At 48.9% G+C, this 16,956-nt stretch overlaps 2 protein-coding genes across 16 annotated transcripts in view; one reads left to right on the top strand and one right to left on the bottom strand.

The window, feature by feature from the left end:
• The first annotated feature begins 981 nt into the window (after positions 1-981).
• On the top strand, positions 982-8,672 carry ACP6 (acid phosphatase 6, lysophosphatidic). The gene is made up of 10 exons (XM_055802919.1): positions 982-1,257; positions 1,863-1,991; positions 2,082-2,212; positions 2,869-2,948; positions 3,728-3,815; positions 5,395-5,527; positions 6,260-6,360; positions 7,731-7,826; positions 8,036-8,201; positions 8,494-8,672. The coding sequence occupies exons 1-10, from the start codon at positions 1,078-1,080 to the stop codon at positions 8,632-8,634; spliced, it is 1,245 nt and encodes a 414-aa protein (XP_055658894.1). The 5' UTR covers positions 982-1,077; the 3' UTR covers positions 8,635-8,672.
• Positions 8,673-14,474: 5,802 nt separating this feature from the next.
• The window catches only part of BCL9 (BCL9 transcription coactivator), a 61,198-nt gene continuing 58,716 nt past the window's right edge, over positions 14,475-16,956 (bottom strand). For 14 of the 15 annotated variants that reach the window (XM_055802254.1, XM_055802258.1, XM_055802260.1 and 11 more), the window contains one exon: positions 14,475-16,674. In XM_055802254.1, coding sequence (XP_055658229.1) covers positions 15,557-16,674 — 1,118 coding nt within the window. In that variant the 3' untranslated portion in view covers positions 14,475-15,556. The remainder of the gene's footprint in view (positions 16,675-16,956) is intronic. The other variant, XM_027784635.2, reaches the window with a different exon arrangement.

Raw genomic sequence — 16,956 nt, 5'->3', positions numbered from 1 at the left:
CCGTGCGGCTGCCCCCTCCCCAGGGTGGGAGGAGAGGCCAAGAGCGGGTCCGTGCGGCTGCCCCCTCCCCAGGGTGGGAGGAGAGGCCAAGAGCGGGTCCGTGCGGCTGCCCCCTCCCCAGGGTGGGAGGAGAGGCCAAGAGCGGGTCCGTGCGGCTGCCCCCTCCCCAGGGTGGGAGGAGAGGCCAAGAGTGGGTCCGTGCCGCTGCCCCCTCCCCAGGGTGCCCGCACCTGCGCATCCGAACTGGAAAAGGCCGCGTTTAGCGGACTCACAGCAGGAAAAGACGTTATCTAAACAAGAACAAACCGCCGTTGCCGCATTTAGCGCTGATGGCAAGGCTTTGCCGGCAAGGTTAACGGGGCGGCCGAGTGCAGGCAGGGAGCGAACTAAGCGATGGGCGAGGAGCAGAGCCCTTCCCCCCCTCACCTCCGCCATGCCGTTAACCGGGAGAGGCGGCGGGGACTGCGGGCAGGAACCCTTCCGCCGAGGGCACCGGGCTGCGCACAGGCCCCGGGCCCGGCAGGGCTGAGCCTCCCCCCGCCAGCGGCTGCTGACCGGCGGCAGCGGGGACCCTCCGCCTCGCAGGCCCCTTCCCCGCACCCAGCTCAACGCGGGCCCGGCGGCCTCCACCGGAGCGCGCTGTGCCGGCGGAGGGGAGAGCGGGAATCGCTCACCCCAACCCGGCCCTGAACGACGCCTCCCTGCCGGGAAGCCGGGCCCTCTGCGCACCGTGAGCCGGCCCGCAGGGAGCGCCCGCCCCGGGAGGCGCTAACACAGGCGGCGAGGCGAGGCGGCACCGCCGCCCCCCGTGCGGAAGCCCCTCTGCGGCCCCACTGCCCCCAGGCCCCCCCGGCCCGGCCCGGCCCGGCCCGGCCCCCCCGCGCAGGTGTTGCGGCGCTGCCTCCGCCCCGGGGCCGCCCCCACCCGCCGCGCCCGCTGACGGCGGCTTCCCCGGCAAGCCCGGCCCCGCGGCGCGCCGCCCGCCGGGAGCCGCAGTCCGCCCCCGGGCCCGCCCGCCCCCCGCGGCCGGTGGGGGAACTCCGCTTCCCGCCGGCCCCCGCGCAGTGCCGGGCCGCCATGGGCTGGGGCGCCCGGCTGGCGGGGCTGGCGGGGCTGGCCGTGTGGGCGCGGCGGCGGCGGGCGGCGGCGGAGCGGGACGGCGGCGGGGAGCGGCGGGGCCTGGAGCTGCGGCTGGTGCAGGTGGTGTTCCGGCACGGGGCGCGCACCCCGCTGCGGCCGCTCCCGGGGGCAGCGCCGGTGAGGAGCGGGCCTGGGCCGGGGCGGGGGGGTTGTTGCCCCTTCCCAAGGCGCTACCGAGAGGGAATCTGGGGGGAACGTGGGGGAGCTCCAGCGGACCCCCGCGGGCGGGGCGGGCGGGGGCAGGGTGCGGGGCCGGCGGCCGGGACCCCCCGGGGCAGGGGCGGCGGGGCCCGGGCCCGCAGCGGCGGTGACACCGGGTAGCGCTGCCCCCGCCGCCGGTTGGGGCCGGTGCCCGGCGCTCCCGCTCCCCTCGGGCTCCTCGCCGTTGGCCCGGCCCCCGGGGGGGCGGCCGCTGGAGCCGGCCGGTGGGAGTTCGGGTGGTTCGCGCACGAAGCCTTTTCAGTGCGTAACGAACAGCAGCGATAGCGATTTCCCGCAGCTTCTGTCCCGTAAAGGCAGGGAAGCAAAGCAAGCGCTTCGCATCCCGCGCACCATCGGCGGGGGATGCGCCGTAGAGGAGCAAACCCAGCAAACGTCGCTTCTGCACGCAGAGATCACTTTGGTCCTGCATCGCTGGCAAGGCAGCACAGAGGAACAGCCTGGCGTTGGTTAAAATGCTCTTGAAAGTCCTCATTTTCCATTGAAGCGCTGTTTTGAAACAGGTGGAATGGCATTCCGCTCTTTTAGACGTGCCCGCTCACACCGAGTTTGATTACGTGGTGACTGACCTAAATGGAGGCCCTCGCCCTCCCTCGCCCTACGAGGAGCAATACAAAAAGACCACGTTCAAGGTGAGGCTGCATTTTGCGGTGGTTTCATATTCCCTCTGTAGGCTTTATTTTCATATTCCTCTGGAGACCCTTCCTTTTCTTTGTACTTAGGGTGGTGCAATCGCCGGACAGCTGACAACAGTAGGGATGCAGCAGATGTTTGCCCTGGGGGAAAGGCTAAGGAGAAGATACGTGGAAGAAGCCAACTTTCTCTCACCAACGTTTAAGCCCGCTGAGGTCTTGTGAGTTTCTTGGTTCCCTCCTGGATCTTCCCATCCTTCCTCCCTCTCCCAACAAGCAGCCCTGTGCTAGGGCAACTTTCTGACCAGCACACCCTTCTCTGCCCTAAGACAGACTGTGTGGCTCCTGCCCCTTCACCTTTGCTCAGCCTGCGGAGCCCGGTACTGGAACTCACTCGACACCCAAAGCATTCAGTGCCCCAGCCATCCCGAGAGTGTTGCCAGGGACAGGTTCATCTCACCTAGTTTTAGCTATTGACGGTGGTACCATGCATCTTTGTGGTGAGTGAAGGGAAACAGGCATTTCTGGAGCACAGTTTAACCCACTGTAGCTTAAGTGACTAAATTTCAGTGAGATGAAGCACACTCCTGCTGCTCACATCAGTAATGCTGGCAGCATCTGGTTCAGGATGAGATAAAAATTATGCTAGAGAAGTGCCAATTTGTTACCTCCACTTGCCTCTGAAGGGAAGTTAAATAGACATCTATATCTGAACTGCCCTTTAAGACGGCTATAAGTGAGGGAAGATGAATCCTACCACGGGTTTCCAAAGCCGCAGTGAAACCAGAACCTTCAGTTCCAGCAAGTCCTCCCCAGCTGCAGCTGTGTCCACGTGAAAGAAAAAGTGCTACCTCACGGACTGCTTTCTCTGTTTCAGCATCCGCTCCACTAATATTTTCCGGAATCTGGAGTCCACACGGTGCCTGCTAGCTGGGCTGTACCAACAGCAGAAAGAAGGTTGGGGAGACTTCTGACTCGTGCCTTTCCTTTCTCAGTCTTCCCTAGATGCACACACACCTTGCTCATCCCAACTCTCTCTGGGTCCCAGCTGTTGCTTCTTCCCCCTACTCTTCTGGTTCTGTGGGTTCTTACAAAGTTGTCACTTGCTCCCTCTCTCTTTGTGTAGCTTTCTGCTGGTGCTCAGCTTGGATCTGTTGCCATGAATGCTGACATTTCAGACCTACTGAGGAGGTTAGCTTCAGAATCAAGAGGGCAAAGAGTTCCAGGTCCGTTGTTCATGAGATGCACATCTGAAAAAAGTTTCTCAGAGAAACCCAAGTATCTTGGCCAAGATCCATTACAAGTTCAGTATCTGGAGTAACTTTCAGTTGTATCCTGCAACTGACAACTACTTGTATGCCCTAGAAATACACTCTGGGTTTTCAAGGCATCACCTCTGCTCCCTCCGTATTCAGTTCCAGGAACAAGCAGTAGGAGTGACTTGCCAGAGCTCCTTGCACTTCATGACACAGAAACTAATTTTTGGCACATACAAACACTAGACAAATTGAGCACGCAACTAGAAAGCTTTACAAGGTGCACAGCAGACATCCCTGTGGAACTAAATGCCGTGTGCACAGAAACAAGCGCAGTGGCTTGTCTGGCAGGTGATAGCTCAGGGGGAATTGCTAGTTGGCAACAATGGACTTGAGGACAAAGACTGTGGGAGTGATTAAAGCAGTCTAAAGACATGCAGATGCACTAGTGATTGCAGAAGCTTCCTTCTCCTTCCACAGGATCTGTTGTCATTGTCACTGAGGAAGCAAGCTCTGAAATCCTCTACCCCAATTACCACAACTGCCAGCGCCTGAAATGCCTGAGCAGGTAATTGCCCACCATATCTCCCCCTATGATTTCACTGCTGTTTCATTTCAGCAGTAGCAATTTAAAACAGCACATTTTCTTCCCATTTCCCAGTTTCTTCCCCTGCCACTTACTGTTCTTTGGAATGGTTAGCTAGTTATATAAAACACTCAGTGAGCAGAGTCATATACCAAGCAGTGGCACCATAAGAAAAAAAAAAAATAGAGACTTTTTTTTTCTTGAAAGACCAATTTAATTTAGTCTGTGTCTAGCAAACACTCATTACTAGCTAATGTACAGCTATTCTGCGGCATTGCTGCAGGGCAGAATTAATGTCATCTACATCCCTTAACAAGCCTTTCAACTGTGAACATATTGGGCCTCCTTTTATATTCAACTTCTGGTTCGGGGGTTATTACAACATTCCTGTCACATTTATACCTTGAAGAAACTGAAATATACTCAGCCTTAACAGATTTAACAAAGACTAATGAAGTAAAATAAGGAACATCCTACACAGAAAGAACAGTTAATGTTTGCAGAGTCAAGTACTCTGAATGCCTGTGTCAGGTTGGGCATGGGGTGGAATCTGAACAAGAAAAAAAATGTATTATGGCTTAGTTGGATTATACAGTGCCATATTTTTGTCCAAAATTCAAGAGTTGTCAGAATTCACTTGCAAAAGCTCATTATATAATGCTTGATTCTGCAGGCAAAGGATTGTTTCTTGAAAGTGGTGAGGTGACAGCCCATAAAAGCAGCACATTCAGCCCCCTCTAGTAACATCGGCTGTCCAAAAAGGGAGTAAACTGCAATCTCTTCCACTCCCCCCTCAGCCCACCAACTGAGTACATTGTGTGACCACATCAAGGTAGATTTTTTTAAGCTGCAGTAATAAGTACAGCCTCAGCTTATAGGCTACCTATGCCAGAACTTCTAGCACATTTGATTTCAAACAGAAACTAGAGCTGTCCCTAAAAAAATAAAGAGCAAACTTAGAAACTTTTCCCACCTCCTCCCCAACAGATCAGGGTCAGAGAAGACCAAACCTATGCAACATAATTTGCTTTAAGTACATGACCAGCATGGATGTTCCAGCTAACCTTTTAAAAATAAGTTTAAACCAGTGTGAAGAGCTTCTAACAAAGTGAGAGGTGAATTTAAAGCTCTAAGTGAGTACCTAGGTGTTTCCCTTTTCCCACACCATACAGCGATCAGTTCAAAGCTGCTACCCCTTCTTTTTTCATGAGGCAGTTAAAGGTGTACTCCCTGAAGACGCAGACTTCTTCTGTTCCAGTATGACTAGATCTGTTAACTGATACACAGCCCTTCCTTATGGGAACCACTTCTGAGGTGTTACCATCTCATCTTAATTTTTTTCCCCCACCTCTGTGAGAGCAGATAGCCACCTCCGATCCTTGACATCTAGATATGGTGTCTGTCTGCTCTCCATCTTAGACTTCCAACATCAGGAATCCCTCATTCTGCGGTGCTTCTTTTACCCCTCACTGATGTGAGGCTAGGGTCACAAAAAAACCCTAAAACATAGGAAGTCTGATGTATTAAAAATTTTTGGTTTGTTTTCTTAATTCCCTGACAGGCATAAGTTGAAGAATGTTCTGCAACAGCCAGGTATCTCTGATGACTTGAAAACAATTAAGGAGAAGATGGGTATCGATGGTGATAAGTCTGTGGATTTTTTTCTCCTCCTTGATAACATTCTTGCTGAGCAGGTGAGCTGAGCAGTTCTGTTGCACTGTCACAGAAAGAAACATCCCTTTACCATGCATATGGAGGAAACCATGGAGTGCCAACACCGATACCAGTGGGTACCCCAATACCTTTCTATGTAGTCCATAAAGTTTGTAGAAACAGCATTTTAAAAAGAAAGATGTGGAGTAAGCCTTGCTCCAGCATGGGTGAAGACTCATCTCCAGTACTTACCTTGAAATCCAGTGCCTCTTTTAAATGTAATGAAGTAGAGCTAAGAGCAGTTTGGCCTTGCTTACACCGTTTACAAAGTGCTTTCCCTTTTTGGCAGTCAGCACTTAGCAGCGTCATCATAATCCTGGTTCCACCGTACTACCTGTAAGCCAGACTGCTTCTGCCACTGGAAGGGAGCTGGGCTTATTTGTACCCCCCTTAGTACCTCTTTTTTGCTTGAGGTAATGAGAGTTGGTCTGGCTGTTGGTTGAATAGCTCAAGGGGTTACACTCCCATCACGTAGAAATGTATCCTCGAGAACAAACATCCATCCTTTTGGTACACAGAGAAAGTTCTGTGTGTTTAAAACCACCCTAGAACCCCTCACGTGCACACCGTAGTACCGTACATGGTGCTACAATACTGTAGTACAAATGCTGTGACATGAACAGCTGTTTTCTGTGGGCAGGCATCCATGTGTCTTCTGGCTGGGTTCAGAAAGGGTCAACCCCCTCTTGTTACACTACATCTTCTCCTTTCAGGTGCACAATTTGCCAAGCTGCCCTGTGCTGAAGAACTTTCAGCAGACAGTTGAACGTCGATCTGTTGACTCGGTGCTTTTCCTTCTGGAAGATGGTTCGAGGTGATTGCCTGTAGGCCTCCAGCCTTAAGGGTTGTCTTAGGCTCAGCCAGGGCAGACGAGCTACACCAGCTTACTGCAGCAGACAGAAGTCATTTCTGATCTGCTGCATTCCCCCACCAGAGGCTACCCCTCACGAGGTTTGTGCCTCAGCCATCTCAGTAAGCCCAGTGCCTTCAGCCAGAAACATGAGCTAGGAAAGAGGAGGCCATACTGAGGAGGCCAAGATGTAGGCTTGCATCCCGTTTGGCTGACAGTCACAGAGCAAGTAGCCTCTGAGGAACAGTAGTAAGCCACTGAGGTAAGCAGAGAACACCTCAGTTGCCACAGTTGTTTAAGGGAACTTGCATCAAAGGCAAAAGGAGAAGAGCAGAGGAGATGCTGCCAGCCTGAGCACTGAGGCGGCCCTTGCAGGTGCACAACTACAGTCTGAATTCCAACCTGGGAAGTTTATCTCAGGGATGGCACCTGCACAGCTGGGCTGAGAAGTGTTAGTGCTAGTGGAAAAGGTGATGCCAGGCCTTGCACACATGCAACTACTTGCAAAAGTACCTGCTGCTACATGCAGTTAATTACCTCCTCCACAGTTGTTTGTGAAGGCGGCTGAGTTGCTAGCCTAGCAGCCCTTTTGCTTTCGGATTCATTTGCAGCTGCTATATTCGCCAGCTCTTCTTGGGCGGTGGTATAGGACTGCCTTTTCTGTTAGGGGCCTTAGTCTTGTTTTTTAACTTGTGTTAGAGATCTTGGGTACCGAAAGACTGATTTTCTGATTTCCCCCACTCCCACAACACCCAGGACAGTCACAGTGGCGCTCATCCTTCATTTGCACTGATGTGTTCATTAGGTAGAGCGAGTCTCTTCACACGAGAAGATGTGTAAAGATCTCTTTATTCAATACAGGGGTAAAAGCTAATTTTAAAATATAGCCACCACCTTCTCGAATCCCACCCCTCCCCTTCCTGCCAAAGACCCCAGCAACTTCAGCTGCTGTTTTACAGGCAGCTGCAGTCATCTTCCCTAGCTGAAAACCATGCATCTAAAAAAAATCACAACTAGGGAAACAAAACAGCATAGAGAACATCAAGGAGTTTCTAGATTTCCCTTTATGTGGGCCAGACCTCATGAGACTGCTTGTTAACACCTCTCCCCTCCCAATCTGCAATCACATTAGAACCTCTGTGGTGACTATGTAACTGCTGAAATAAAAAAGTAACCACAGGAGTTGCATTTAATAGTTCCTAAGTACACGCTATACATGTTATCAATTTGTAGGAGAAAAGCCGGTTCCCAGGTGTTCATTTGAAATTATTTAATTTGAAAGTTTAAGACCTAGTAATTTATTTCTGCCTTTTTTTTTTTTTTTTTTTAAACAGAGAAGTTCTTCAGATGAGTGTTGGTCTCCTTTTCTATACCTTACAGAAAAACATTACAGAAGCAATAGATCCCTCATCTGCAGCTGAAAGGGCCAGGTACAGGGCAGATCTCTTCTTCCAACAGTTATAAATTCTGACTTGCTGTCAGTGCAAAAGGCTGGTTCAGCAGGATATTGAGTGTGTGTGTGTTAAAGAGAACGAGTGCTCATCTGCTAGAAAAAGCCCGAGTGCTGCTGGCTATCCATGGAGGTACACAGCTAACATGTTAGGTTTGGGTTTTGTTTGTTTTTCCCCCTTTTTAACAGAAAGCTCATTCTCTATGCTTCTCACGACGTTACCCTTATTCCTCTCCTGGTGGCACTGGGCACCTTTGATCACAAGTGGCCACCTTATGCTGCCGATGTGACCCTGGAACTCTATCAGCACCAACAGTCCAAAGAATGGTTTGTTCGCGTATCTTACCATGGAGAGGTAAGATCCCAGGGGAAGCCTCTTGTACAAACCTTGGGCTTTTGGTTTTGCCATGCATCTGTGTAAAGGTGTGAAACAAGTTCTGAGCATGCCATCAAGCCATATAACAGAGTAAGACACCTACCGCGCATCCGTGGTAGCCAAGATATCTGTTTAGGCAAAGACTTTGAACCTCTGCCTCTCCGCGTCTGCCTCGACTAGCCTATTTCCCTGTTGCAGAATGCATCAGTATCAGCAAAAAAGGGCTTTGCCAACACACAGGATCTGTGATTTTGTCTCTTTGCCTTTGCAGGAGCAAGTGGTGAAAGGATGTAGAGCAGGTCTCTGCCCACTTGAAGAATTTCTAGAAGTTCTTTCACAGTACTCAGTCAGTCCAGAGGAGTACGATAACCTATGCTCCCAAATGGAGGGGAATCGGCAAACTGGCTCATGATTAAGTTGTCTTAAATTAAAATTAAGTTACTGTCACAATCTTTGACTATTTTTCTTTATATCCCTGCCAGCCTTCTCCACTCTAAAGGTATTTTAGATGAGGGGACTTTTTCCTACCAGACACAGGGTGGCACAGTGTCACTTTCCACTGTTAGCAGCCAGTTGAAAGAAGCCACATAACAGAATGGCTTGAGTTCACTTCTGAGGTAGCCAAGCAAAAGCACAAAGGCTGAAAACAGCAAGGGAGAGAACAGACTTTTTAAACGGCCCTGCTGCTTCGGGAATATGATAGAAAACATACCTGTTCCTCATATGTTGGGACTGTGGGATGAAGCCCAGCTTGCTCTGTGCTGCCAGACTTGAGAACTTTGACATAACGATTGCTTTTGTGTATGCTGAACTGCAGAAGCCACTGTGCCTTTCCTTTTCTCTTGTCATGTTGGAGGGTTGCTCTGCAGACAGATGAACCTCCCAAATTGCATAGCGTTTAGCTACCCCATCTTCTTGAGGGCATTTTTGTGCACACAAAACCTCTCCAAAGGGACAGAAAGCCTCCAGACCTCTTTCCTGCACTCCTGTAATTATGGAAATTCTGCTGCGAACATGCAAAACAACCACAGTGGGCCAAGTACAAGAACATGCACTCTTGGTGAACTCTGCTTAATGTGCTTTAACAAGGAAGTCCGGGGAGCTGCTATTGACTTCAGCTTTGAGCAGCGTTGCATCCATTTTGCACTTCATGAAACAGGAATACACCAGCATAGCCAACAGAAGTACTTTCAATCAGTAAATAAAACTTGGATCCTGACCTATTTCTTTGGGATAAGTAAAGGCTAAAATAGGGGGACCACATACTAAAATGGCCCTGCAGTTTTGCTTCTGCATTACCCTCCCCCCCTTTTTTTTTTTTCCCCTCCACTTAGCAAAAACAGACTGCAGTGATGTTAATGTAAGTCATTGACAGATATGTGACTGGAGGCACTACAGTACCTTCTCCCTGAGAAGCGTGGGCTGGATTTACCTCTACTCTCTCATTAGCCTGCCCCCACCACAATTACATGTTGACACCATGCACAGTGAACAGAATAATTTGAATCCTAAATACATAGCTGGAGGTCTCACTGAACTGCTATTAGAAGCTGTCAGGAAAGCAAACAAAACATTGTTACTTTTCACCAAGTTTTTATACAGCCTAAACCCGTAATGCCATTATATAAAAATCAATGGCCCTACCCTTGCTTAAGAACAGTGTGTTCTGCTCTGATCAAGCTCTCCGTTATGCACAGTCTGAAGTATTTGGAGAATGGCGATGGAAACATCAGGCATACGACTGCAAGTTATTTGTGAGACGTGGACTCCTTGGGAAAGGGGTATCGGGGAACCGCATGAGAAGCTTTGGCCACACCACTAGACAAAGGGGGAATTCACACACCTTCTCCTAAGCAAGAGCTAGGAGCATCTCCCAGCAAAACTGACCAACCACCAGGTTAAAAACCGCAACATGGGCAAGACCAGCAGAATTCAGCAAGCTGTTCTAGTGCAGGTAAGATTCTTAAAGGGCACTGCATTCACACTTGAAGTGATCGTATCACTCTAAGCAGGGTAACACACATTTCAGTAACATTTCAGGGAAGCAGGCCAGCTTCTTGGCAGTGGCAAGGAAGAGGCGTCTGCTGGGAACAGGTTACTTCATCATTGCCCTCTACAGGGTTTCTGCAGTGCCCTGTGTGCCCTGCTCCAGCCTCACCCTGTCCCTCAGCGTAGAAGTGGTTGGGCTGTGCATTGGTCTCATCCTACTAAACTCCATGGCAGTCGTGGCCCACAGTATCGAGGAGGAGTTATTTCTGACCACAGCTAACAAACAGCCATTTCAGAAGAGGCCTGGTGGGACACTGGAAGTTTTAAGACCAAAGGACACAGGTAAGTGGGAAGTGCTGAACTGCAAACACAGCATGGAAGAGCTGAGACATTTCTGAGAACGTGCAGTAAAAACTTCCAGAAATCAACAATTTCCCATGGAACCAGTGCATTTACATAAATAGGCTGCCTCCTTCCTAGGACTGGGAAAGACACAAATCCCAGGGGACAGAAAAAGAAGTCCAAAACTTTCTTACCCTGGGCTGTTACTATGAGAACTGCTGACACGAGCAGCTAGTATGTACAACCTCAGGTTCCTTCAAACTTGAGCTGGGGCTGCTAACCCAAGTTAGTCTGTCTGCCTTGCTATATTAGTCCAATGCAGTTAATGCAAGTTGGTCAACTTAAGCCTAAAAGACGTCCTTCTTATTTTGCATTGCAAACCTATCCTCACACAATATGTTTCATTTAAGGCAATGTTAGTATAGTAGGTAATTGGCAGGAAAGATGTCAACTTAAATTTAAGGTTTTGTTTTCTCCTTGTGTAAACATCCTTTTTTAAAAAGTTTCCAACATCCCAGAAAAAAACCAGTATCACTTTTCTCTCCTGCCTCATTCTCTGTCTCAAACACAACCGTAAGCTTCAAACCTGAGTGCATGAGTCACAAGGACCTACATCTCTCGGCACAAAAGGTTTGCCAGTTAAAGTCAAAAGATCAAGAGTTTAGGGATCTTGGCATATTTGTCAATAAATCCAACATAATAAAACTAGTAGTCTGGGTCTTTATCAGGAGTGCTCTTCAGACCTTAAAACGTGCTTTAACCGTAAGCAGAAAGAGCATGATAAAGCTAGGTGGTACATGCCTACCACAACCAACAGCATTAAGAGAAATTATCGGAAACTATGTGGACTGGCTAAAAACTGAAAAATCTTTCACCTCACCGGAAAGATGACACAGCACATATGCAAGACAGCTCACCTTTTTTAGCTTAAGAACTACCACCAATTGTTACAGTGAAGTGCTCTACTAAATACAGGCCTATATCAAACAACATGGATCATTTCTCCTTGAGAAGTATCAAAATACGGAACAGGTTTCAGCCAACAGCCTGCCAAGGCTGCAGGAGGAAAACAGTCACCATCGTGAGTGCAGAAGAGCACCACCAACGAAACACAGCATTTTCTGCCACCAGAATGAAAACCAGCACAGCAGACTGGCACCATACCAAGCACTGCAAAATTAAGCCCCATATATGCCATGTTTGTAATGGCCCCAACACTCTGGCACAACAAACGCTGTGTTCCAGCAGCCTAAGAACTGCGTGTTTAGGATTCATACTTATCCTCAGGAAGAGGTGGGCACCCACATCCTACTCCAGGGTACACATATTGTGCCAGAAGCACCACCAGCATTTAAATCCCACCCAAGACCAACGCGGATCAGATCTCCGCATACTGGTCTGTCTTCTGAAATGTTACCCACTAGATGCCACTAGGAGGTCATGACTAAACTCGCAAGGCTGGCTACTTGCTTGTCAGGTCTTTGGTAGATTAGCTAGCCCATGATACAGGTACAAAGCTCACGTTTATTTGGACAGCGCTTAAAACTGCCAGTGTACTTCACAGATGACCTGTTTGCAACAGCCTACTACTTTAAAACAAACAGATTTCAAATATTTTAAACTTTTGATTTAGCAGGCACATTACTTTGCATTTCAGAAGTTCACCATCTGCTGGGTTTACCTTTTAAGTCTCTCCGCACTCCGGCTGCGCAGCCATCTGGGATGAGATAATTTGAACAGCAGACTGTTTCCTCCCATGTTACTAGAGAGGAAGAGCAGCCAAGCATGTATGAATAAAGCCTATTTCATTCTTTCAAACAAAGGTGGAGGAGGATGATTTGAAAGTTTAAAAAAAAAAAAAAAAAAAAGAGGGGGAGGGGAAGAAAACTAAAAATGGCAACCTCACTTTCCGTCTTCAACTGTACCATGACTACCAGAGCTGAGTCACAGTTACTATTGATTATAAATAAGCAGGAGAGAACAGACCCTGACTTACAGAACCCAAGGTGAATTTGCAAAGCTGGCAACTAGAAAGGTTTTTCATTTGCAAAGCAAAAAGGGGAGAAGTAGAATCAGAGGGAAACAAAGAAGTTCAGTTTACATCTACCAAGTCATTTTTCTGACTGGAGCCGACTAAGGTATTAAGCATCTTTTGTCCATCAGCTAGTGCAAACCAGGCAATGCCACTGAGGTCGAGTGCACCTACGTGGACTCAGGAGAACTCACATCATCTGCATTTTCTGTAGGAAAACTCTTGTTAAGATACCGAATGCCAGCATCCTAAGTTAGACAGACACAGAAGGTACTTTAATTATCCAGCATTTTTTAAATGTACCCTTTCACTATCAAGTGGCTTTGAGACAGTGAATCCCCTAGGCTGATTTTTTTTCTAGAATGACTCACAGTCACCTTAAATCCTTTGCTATTCAAAATGCCTCAACAGACATAGGAGGCACTGCAAAAGGCTGTTAAAAAAAACCCAAACCCTCCAGGTTATTTCCACGTCAATCAAGAAGTTTGCTTTGACATGGTAAAAACAGTCAGGAGTTGTGGCAGAAGTGGCAACACTTAAAATGGTTGCACCGTGACAGTCCCCATGCAAAAGGGAGCTGTGCAACCGTTTAAAGAAGAGGTAACTCCGCTCTACAGAAATAACACTTACTGTGTCATTGTCAGCTCTTCTTAAAATCTTGACAAGCCCGTGCTTCAGGCACGCTGCTTGTCAGAGGGAAGCACCACAACATACATCCTACACTTTGTCAAAAGAGTAATTCTCACCCAAAATCATTGTAAATTTGCATGACAGCACAAAGGTGAATTTGGAAGCAGGCAACAGAAGGCTCTGAGGCTTGCGTGCCTGCAACGACGCGTGGCTTCACTCATTTTGAAACACTAGCAACGAAACTTTGGTAAACTGGCCACCGACAGCAATTCTTTTTCCACCTGTTAAGCATCAGTTAACTCCAAAAAACTCTCACGCACAAGCATATTAAAGAGACTCATTCTCCACGTGAAGTTTCACGCCAAATAGCCAGCCCTTTGAGGAAACTACTCATTGAAAGAATTTCAAGTAACAGTAGGTGGAAGGAGGGACAGAAATGACACACTCCATATACAGCACTGGGGGACCGAAGAGCAGCCAGCCAGAGAGCCCTGCCCTAGAGATCCACACCCCGATCTTCTCCAGGAGCAGGGCTCAACTCCCAGTCCATGTTTCAGCATCAAGTCTTTCGCTCCTCATAGACAAAACCATAAAACCTTCTCACTGAAATTCTCTCAAAAGGCAAGCTCGAAAAGACAGGGGATTAGGAGTTGATCGATGAGAACTGTGGCAAAGCAACAATTTACCCAGCAGGGTTTTCTTGATAAAAATCTGCGTACTGATGATTTCCCTCTCACCTTTGGTATTTAAGCTCATCCATCCCCCACTATCTCAGCCTCTGAGCACCGGCAGTCCAAGACCCTACCGGATCCAAAGCCCCCAGGGGGACACTCAATCCCAGTGCCCCGCCGCACAGCACTGGACCACGGTGCTCAGCAGACAGACGCTGCTGCTCAGGGAAAGCTCAAAACCACATACCTTGTAGTGCTGCACTCACCAGGAGGAAGTGACAGAGACGATGTTTCATCTGTTCCTTGACCCTCGACAAACTGAGGAAGAAAGACTGTAACAATTGTCCCTGGGGTGTTCTGAAATAAGACCTTACTCTGAGAAAAAACAAGCTCAGTTCAGGATTAAGTGAACAGAAGTGCCTTGCAAGGAGCATGCAGCTGCCTACAGACCAGACTTCTAGGAGCTGCCAAAGCTTGCCGCACCTGGCCTCTAGGCTGGCTGTGACCGTAAGGAAGAGCAAGCAGTCATCTGGCCAGCTGTCTGATGTACACAGAAACAACTGGAGTGGATAAAAAAAAGACAGTTCATTTTTGTAAGAAACAATATATTTTATTTTTCTGACACCACAGCCCTGGCGAGTGGTTTTGTACCAAATTTAATGGAGGTTACACAGAACGTTTTACGCTGGGGAGGAAAAAAAAATAACCACAAAAAAAATCCTGGATAACTTTTAGTGTCTGTTCCACTCCCACATTAATAAAATCACTTGGGGTTTCTAAGAAAAGGAGAATAGGAAACAGTGAGAGAGACTACTGTAGGATGTAACAGTGTCCAAGTCCAGCCCCTTCCTAAAAGTGGGAAGAGTCCCCACATGAGGAGAGGCTCTCCTAGATTTACTCCCCAAAATAACACAACGTATTGCAGCTGCCATAGGAGGAGACAGAAGGGGGACGGAGAGAGAGAGAGAGAGAAGCCTATTTAATAAAGAGTGGGAGGGAGAGACAGAAGGTGCTGGACAGCACGCCATAATTTGAAAAATATGTCCTTAACTTATTATTTATTTCTTTTAAAAGATTCTCCTCACTGAACTTAAGTTCCTTTTTGTGCTTTTCATTAATACTCTGCTCTGAGGTCGTAGTTTGGTTTTTCTATACATTGGAGTTGAAGGAAAATAGTCCGAAGTTCTGAAGATGGATTCTCCACCTAAAGTAAACAGCCTAGAATCCCATTCTCCTCTCACCCCAAAGACTAAAGTCTCTGCTAAAATCCCTTTTACAATATAGTACAGTACACAAAAAACCCCAAAAATAACCAAGAGTCCTGGGAGAAGCCAGTCCGAAGGACGTAAACATACAGAGAATGGTGCAACTTGTGACAAATGGCAATTCTCAAAATACAGCTACAGATTCTCAAAGCAGGTGCCGTCACGGGATACCCAAGTCCACAAAAATAATTTTTAAAAAATAAATCTTAAAAAAAAACAACCTGTTAAAATGAATAATTTTTTTTTTTCAGGTAATTCCATACATTCGAGATTTCCCAAAGCGTCCTCTGGTCTCTTTTCACCTATTGCATGGCCAAACTGTACTCCTGAAGCTCCCAAAAAAGCCCTCAGGACTTGGAATCTCATCTTGACAAGGATCAGAACATCCAGTCTTATGGTAGCAGCTTAAAACATCATGTTCCCTGGGTTTCCAGGGCCTTGGCTAAATCCTCCCATGCCAACGTCAGCAGCCATACCTCGGGGCCTCATTTGGGGGGGAATCATGATGTTTTGTTGGGGTCCCATCATGCCCTGCATTGACATCATCATACCAGGCGACCCTACAGGGCCCGGGTGGCTGTACAGCCCTGCGGGGGCTCGGTCCTTGCCTGGGATCATGCCCACCGCGGCCACAGGGTTACTCATTAGCGCGGGCTGGCCAGGCATCGCCGTCTGTGCTGGTGACATCATGCGGTGGTGCGGCCCCATCATGCCTTGCTGCAGGAAGGCAGGCGGCCTCATCGGGTTATGACCTGGCATGGATGGAGCCGTCCCAAGAGGGATATCTGGAGTTCCCACTGGCCCGGGGCCCCCCATGCCAGGCAATGTTAGTCCCATCCTCGGGGTCTGCTCTCCTATCATCCCCTGCATGTGGGAGAACCCAGGCCCAGGACCCTGCGGCTGCTTGCGGCCGGGCACCTCCCCACGAGGGAAATACTGTAGTGTCTGGCTAGGCTTCTCCGACGGGATAATCCTGGACAGGTCAAACTCGGGTATTCCCGTGGCTCCAGGACGGATCACCTCCTGCAGCTCTGGATCAGTGAAAACCGAAGGCATATTGTTTCCAAGAACAGTGAAGGAGTCTGGACCGCCAGGGCCTCCAGTCTTGCAAAGTGCTGGATCTGTCGAACTTTGGGGCAGGTTGGTAGGACGCCCCAGAGGTCCTTCTCCGTGGAAGCCCATTCCTGCTGGGAAGTTGCCTTGTCCACCGCTGGGCCCGTTGTGTGGAAATGGCACCTGCTGCGGAGGGGACTGTACAGGAGGGAACCCCTGTGGGAAGCCCAGGCGTCCTTGAGGTACCATTGGAGACTCCTGGGAACCGTGCCCCATCATTGGGTTGTGTGACATCAGGCCGGGTCCCACGGGAACCCCATGAGGAGGTATATTGGGTCCCATAGCATTTGGAGAGGGCATCTGGTTGTTATGGGAAAGAGGCTGGGTCATTCCCATTGGGCTAAGGGTTGGCATTGGACCCACTGGGTTTGGACCTGAAATTCGAGGATTCTGAGAATTAATGCCCATTCCTAGGGAAGAAATAAGGAATCACATTTAGACAACAGCGAACAATAAACAATAAAGCTATCGAGAGACCTTTCTGCAAGGTTACCAAGCCCGCACGTGCGCACAAAAAAAATTGTGCTAATAAAAATACATTAGTAGTGGCTCTGGAAAACGTTACTTTAACCAGAAAACTGAAACCATCTGCACAGCTGCCTCCCTAAGCTTGTCGCTGCCCTATCAACAAGTGATCAAAGCCTGCTCTGCAAGTACAATCTCAATCCAGCCCACACCTTTACTGCTTCCCT

Source organism: Falco peregrinus, chromosome 4 (genome assembly GCF_023634155.1).
Source record: "Falco peregrinus isolate bFalPer1 chromosome 4, bFalPer1.pri, whole genome shotgun sequence".
NCBI classification, from domain to species: Eukaryota; Metazoa; Chordata; class Aves; order Falconiformes; family Falconidae; genus Falco; species Falco peregrinus.
Note: the sequence above shows the minus strand (reverse complement) of the source record. Positions and strands in the feature narration are given on the sequence as shown.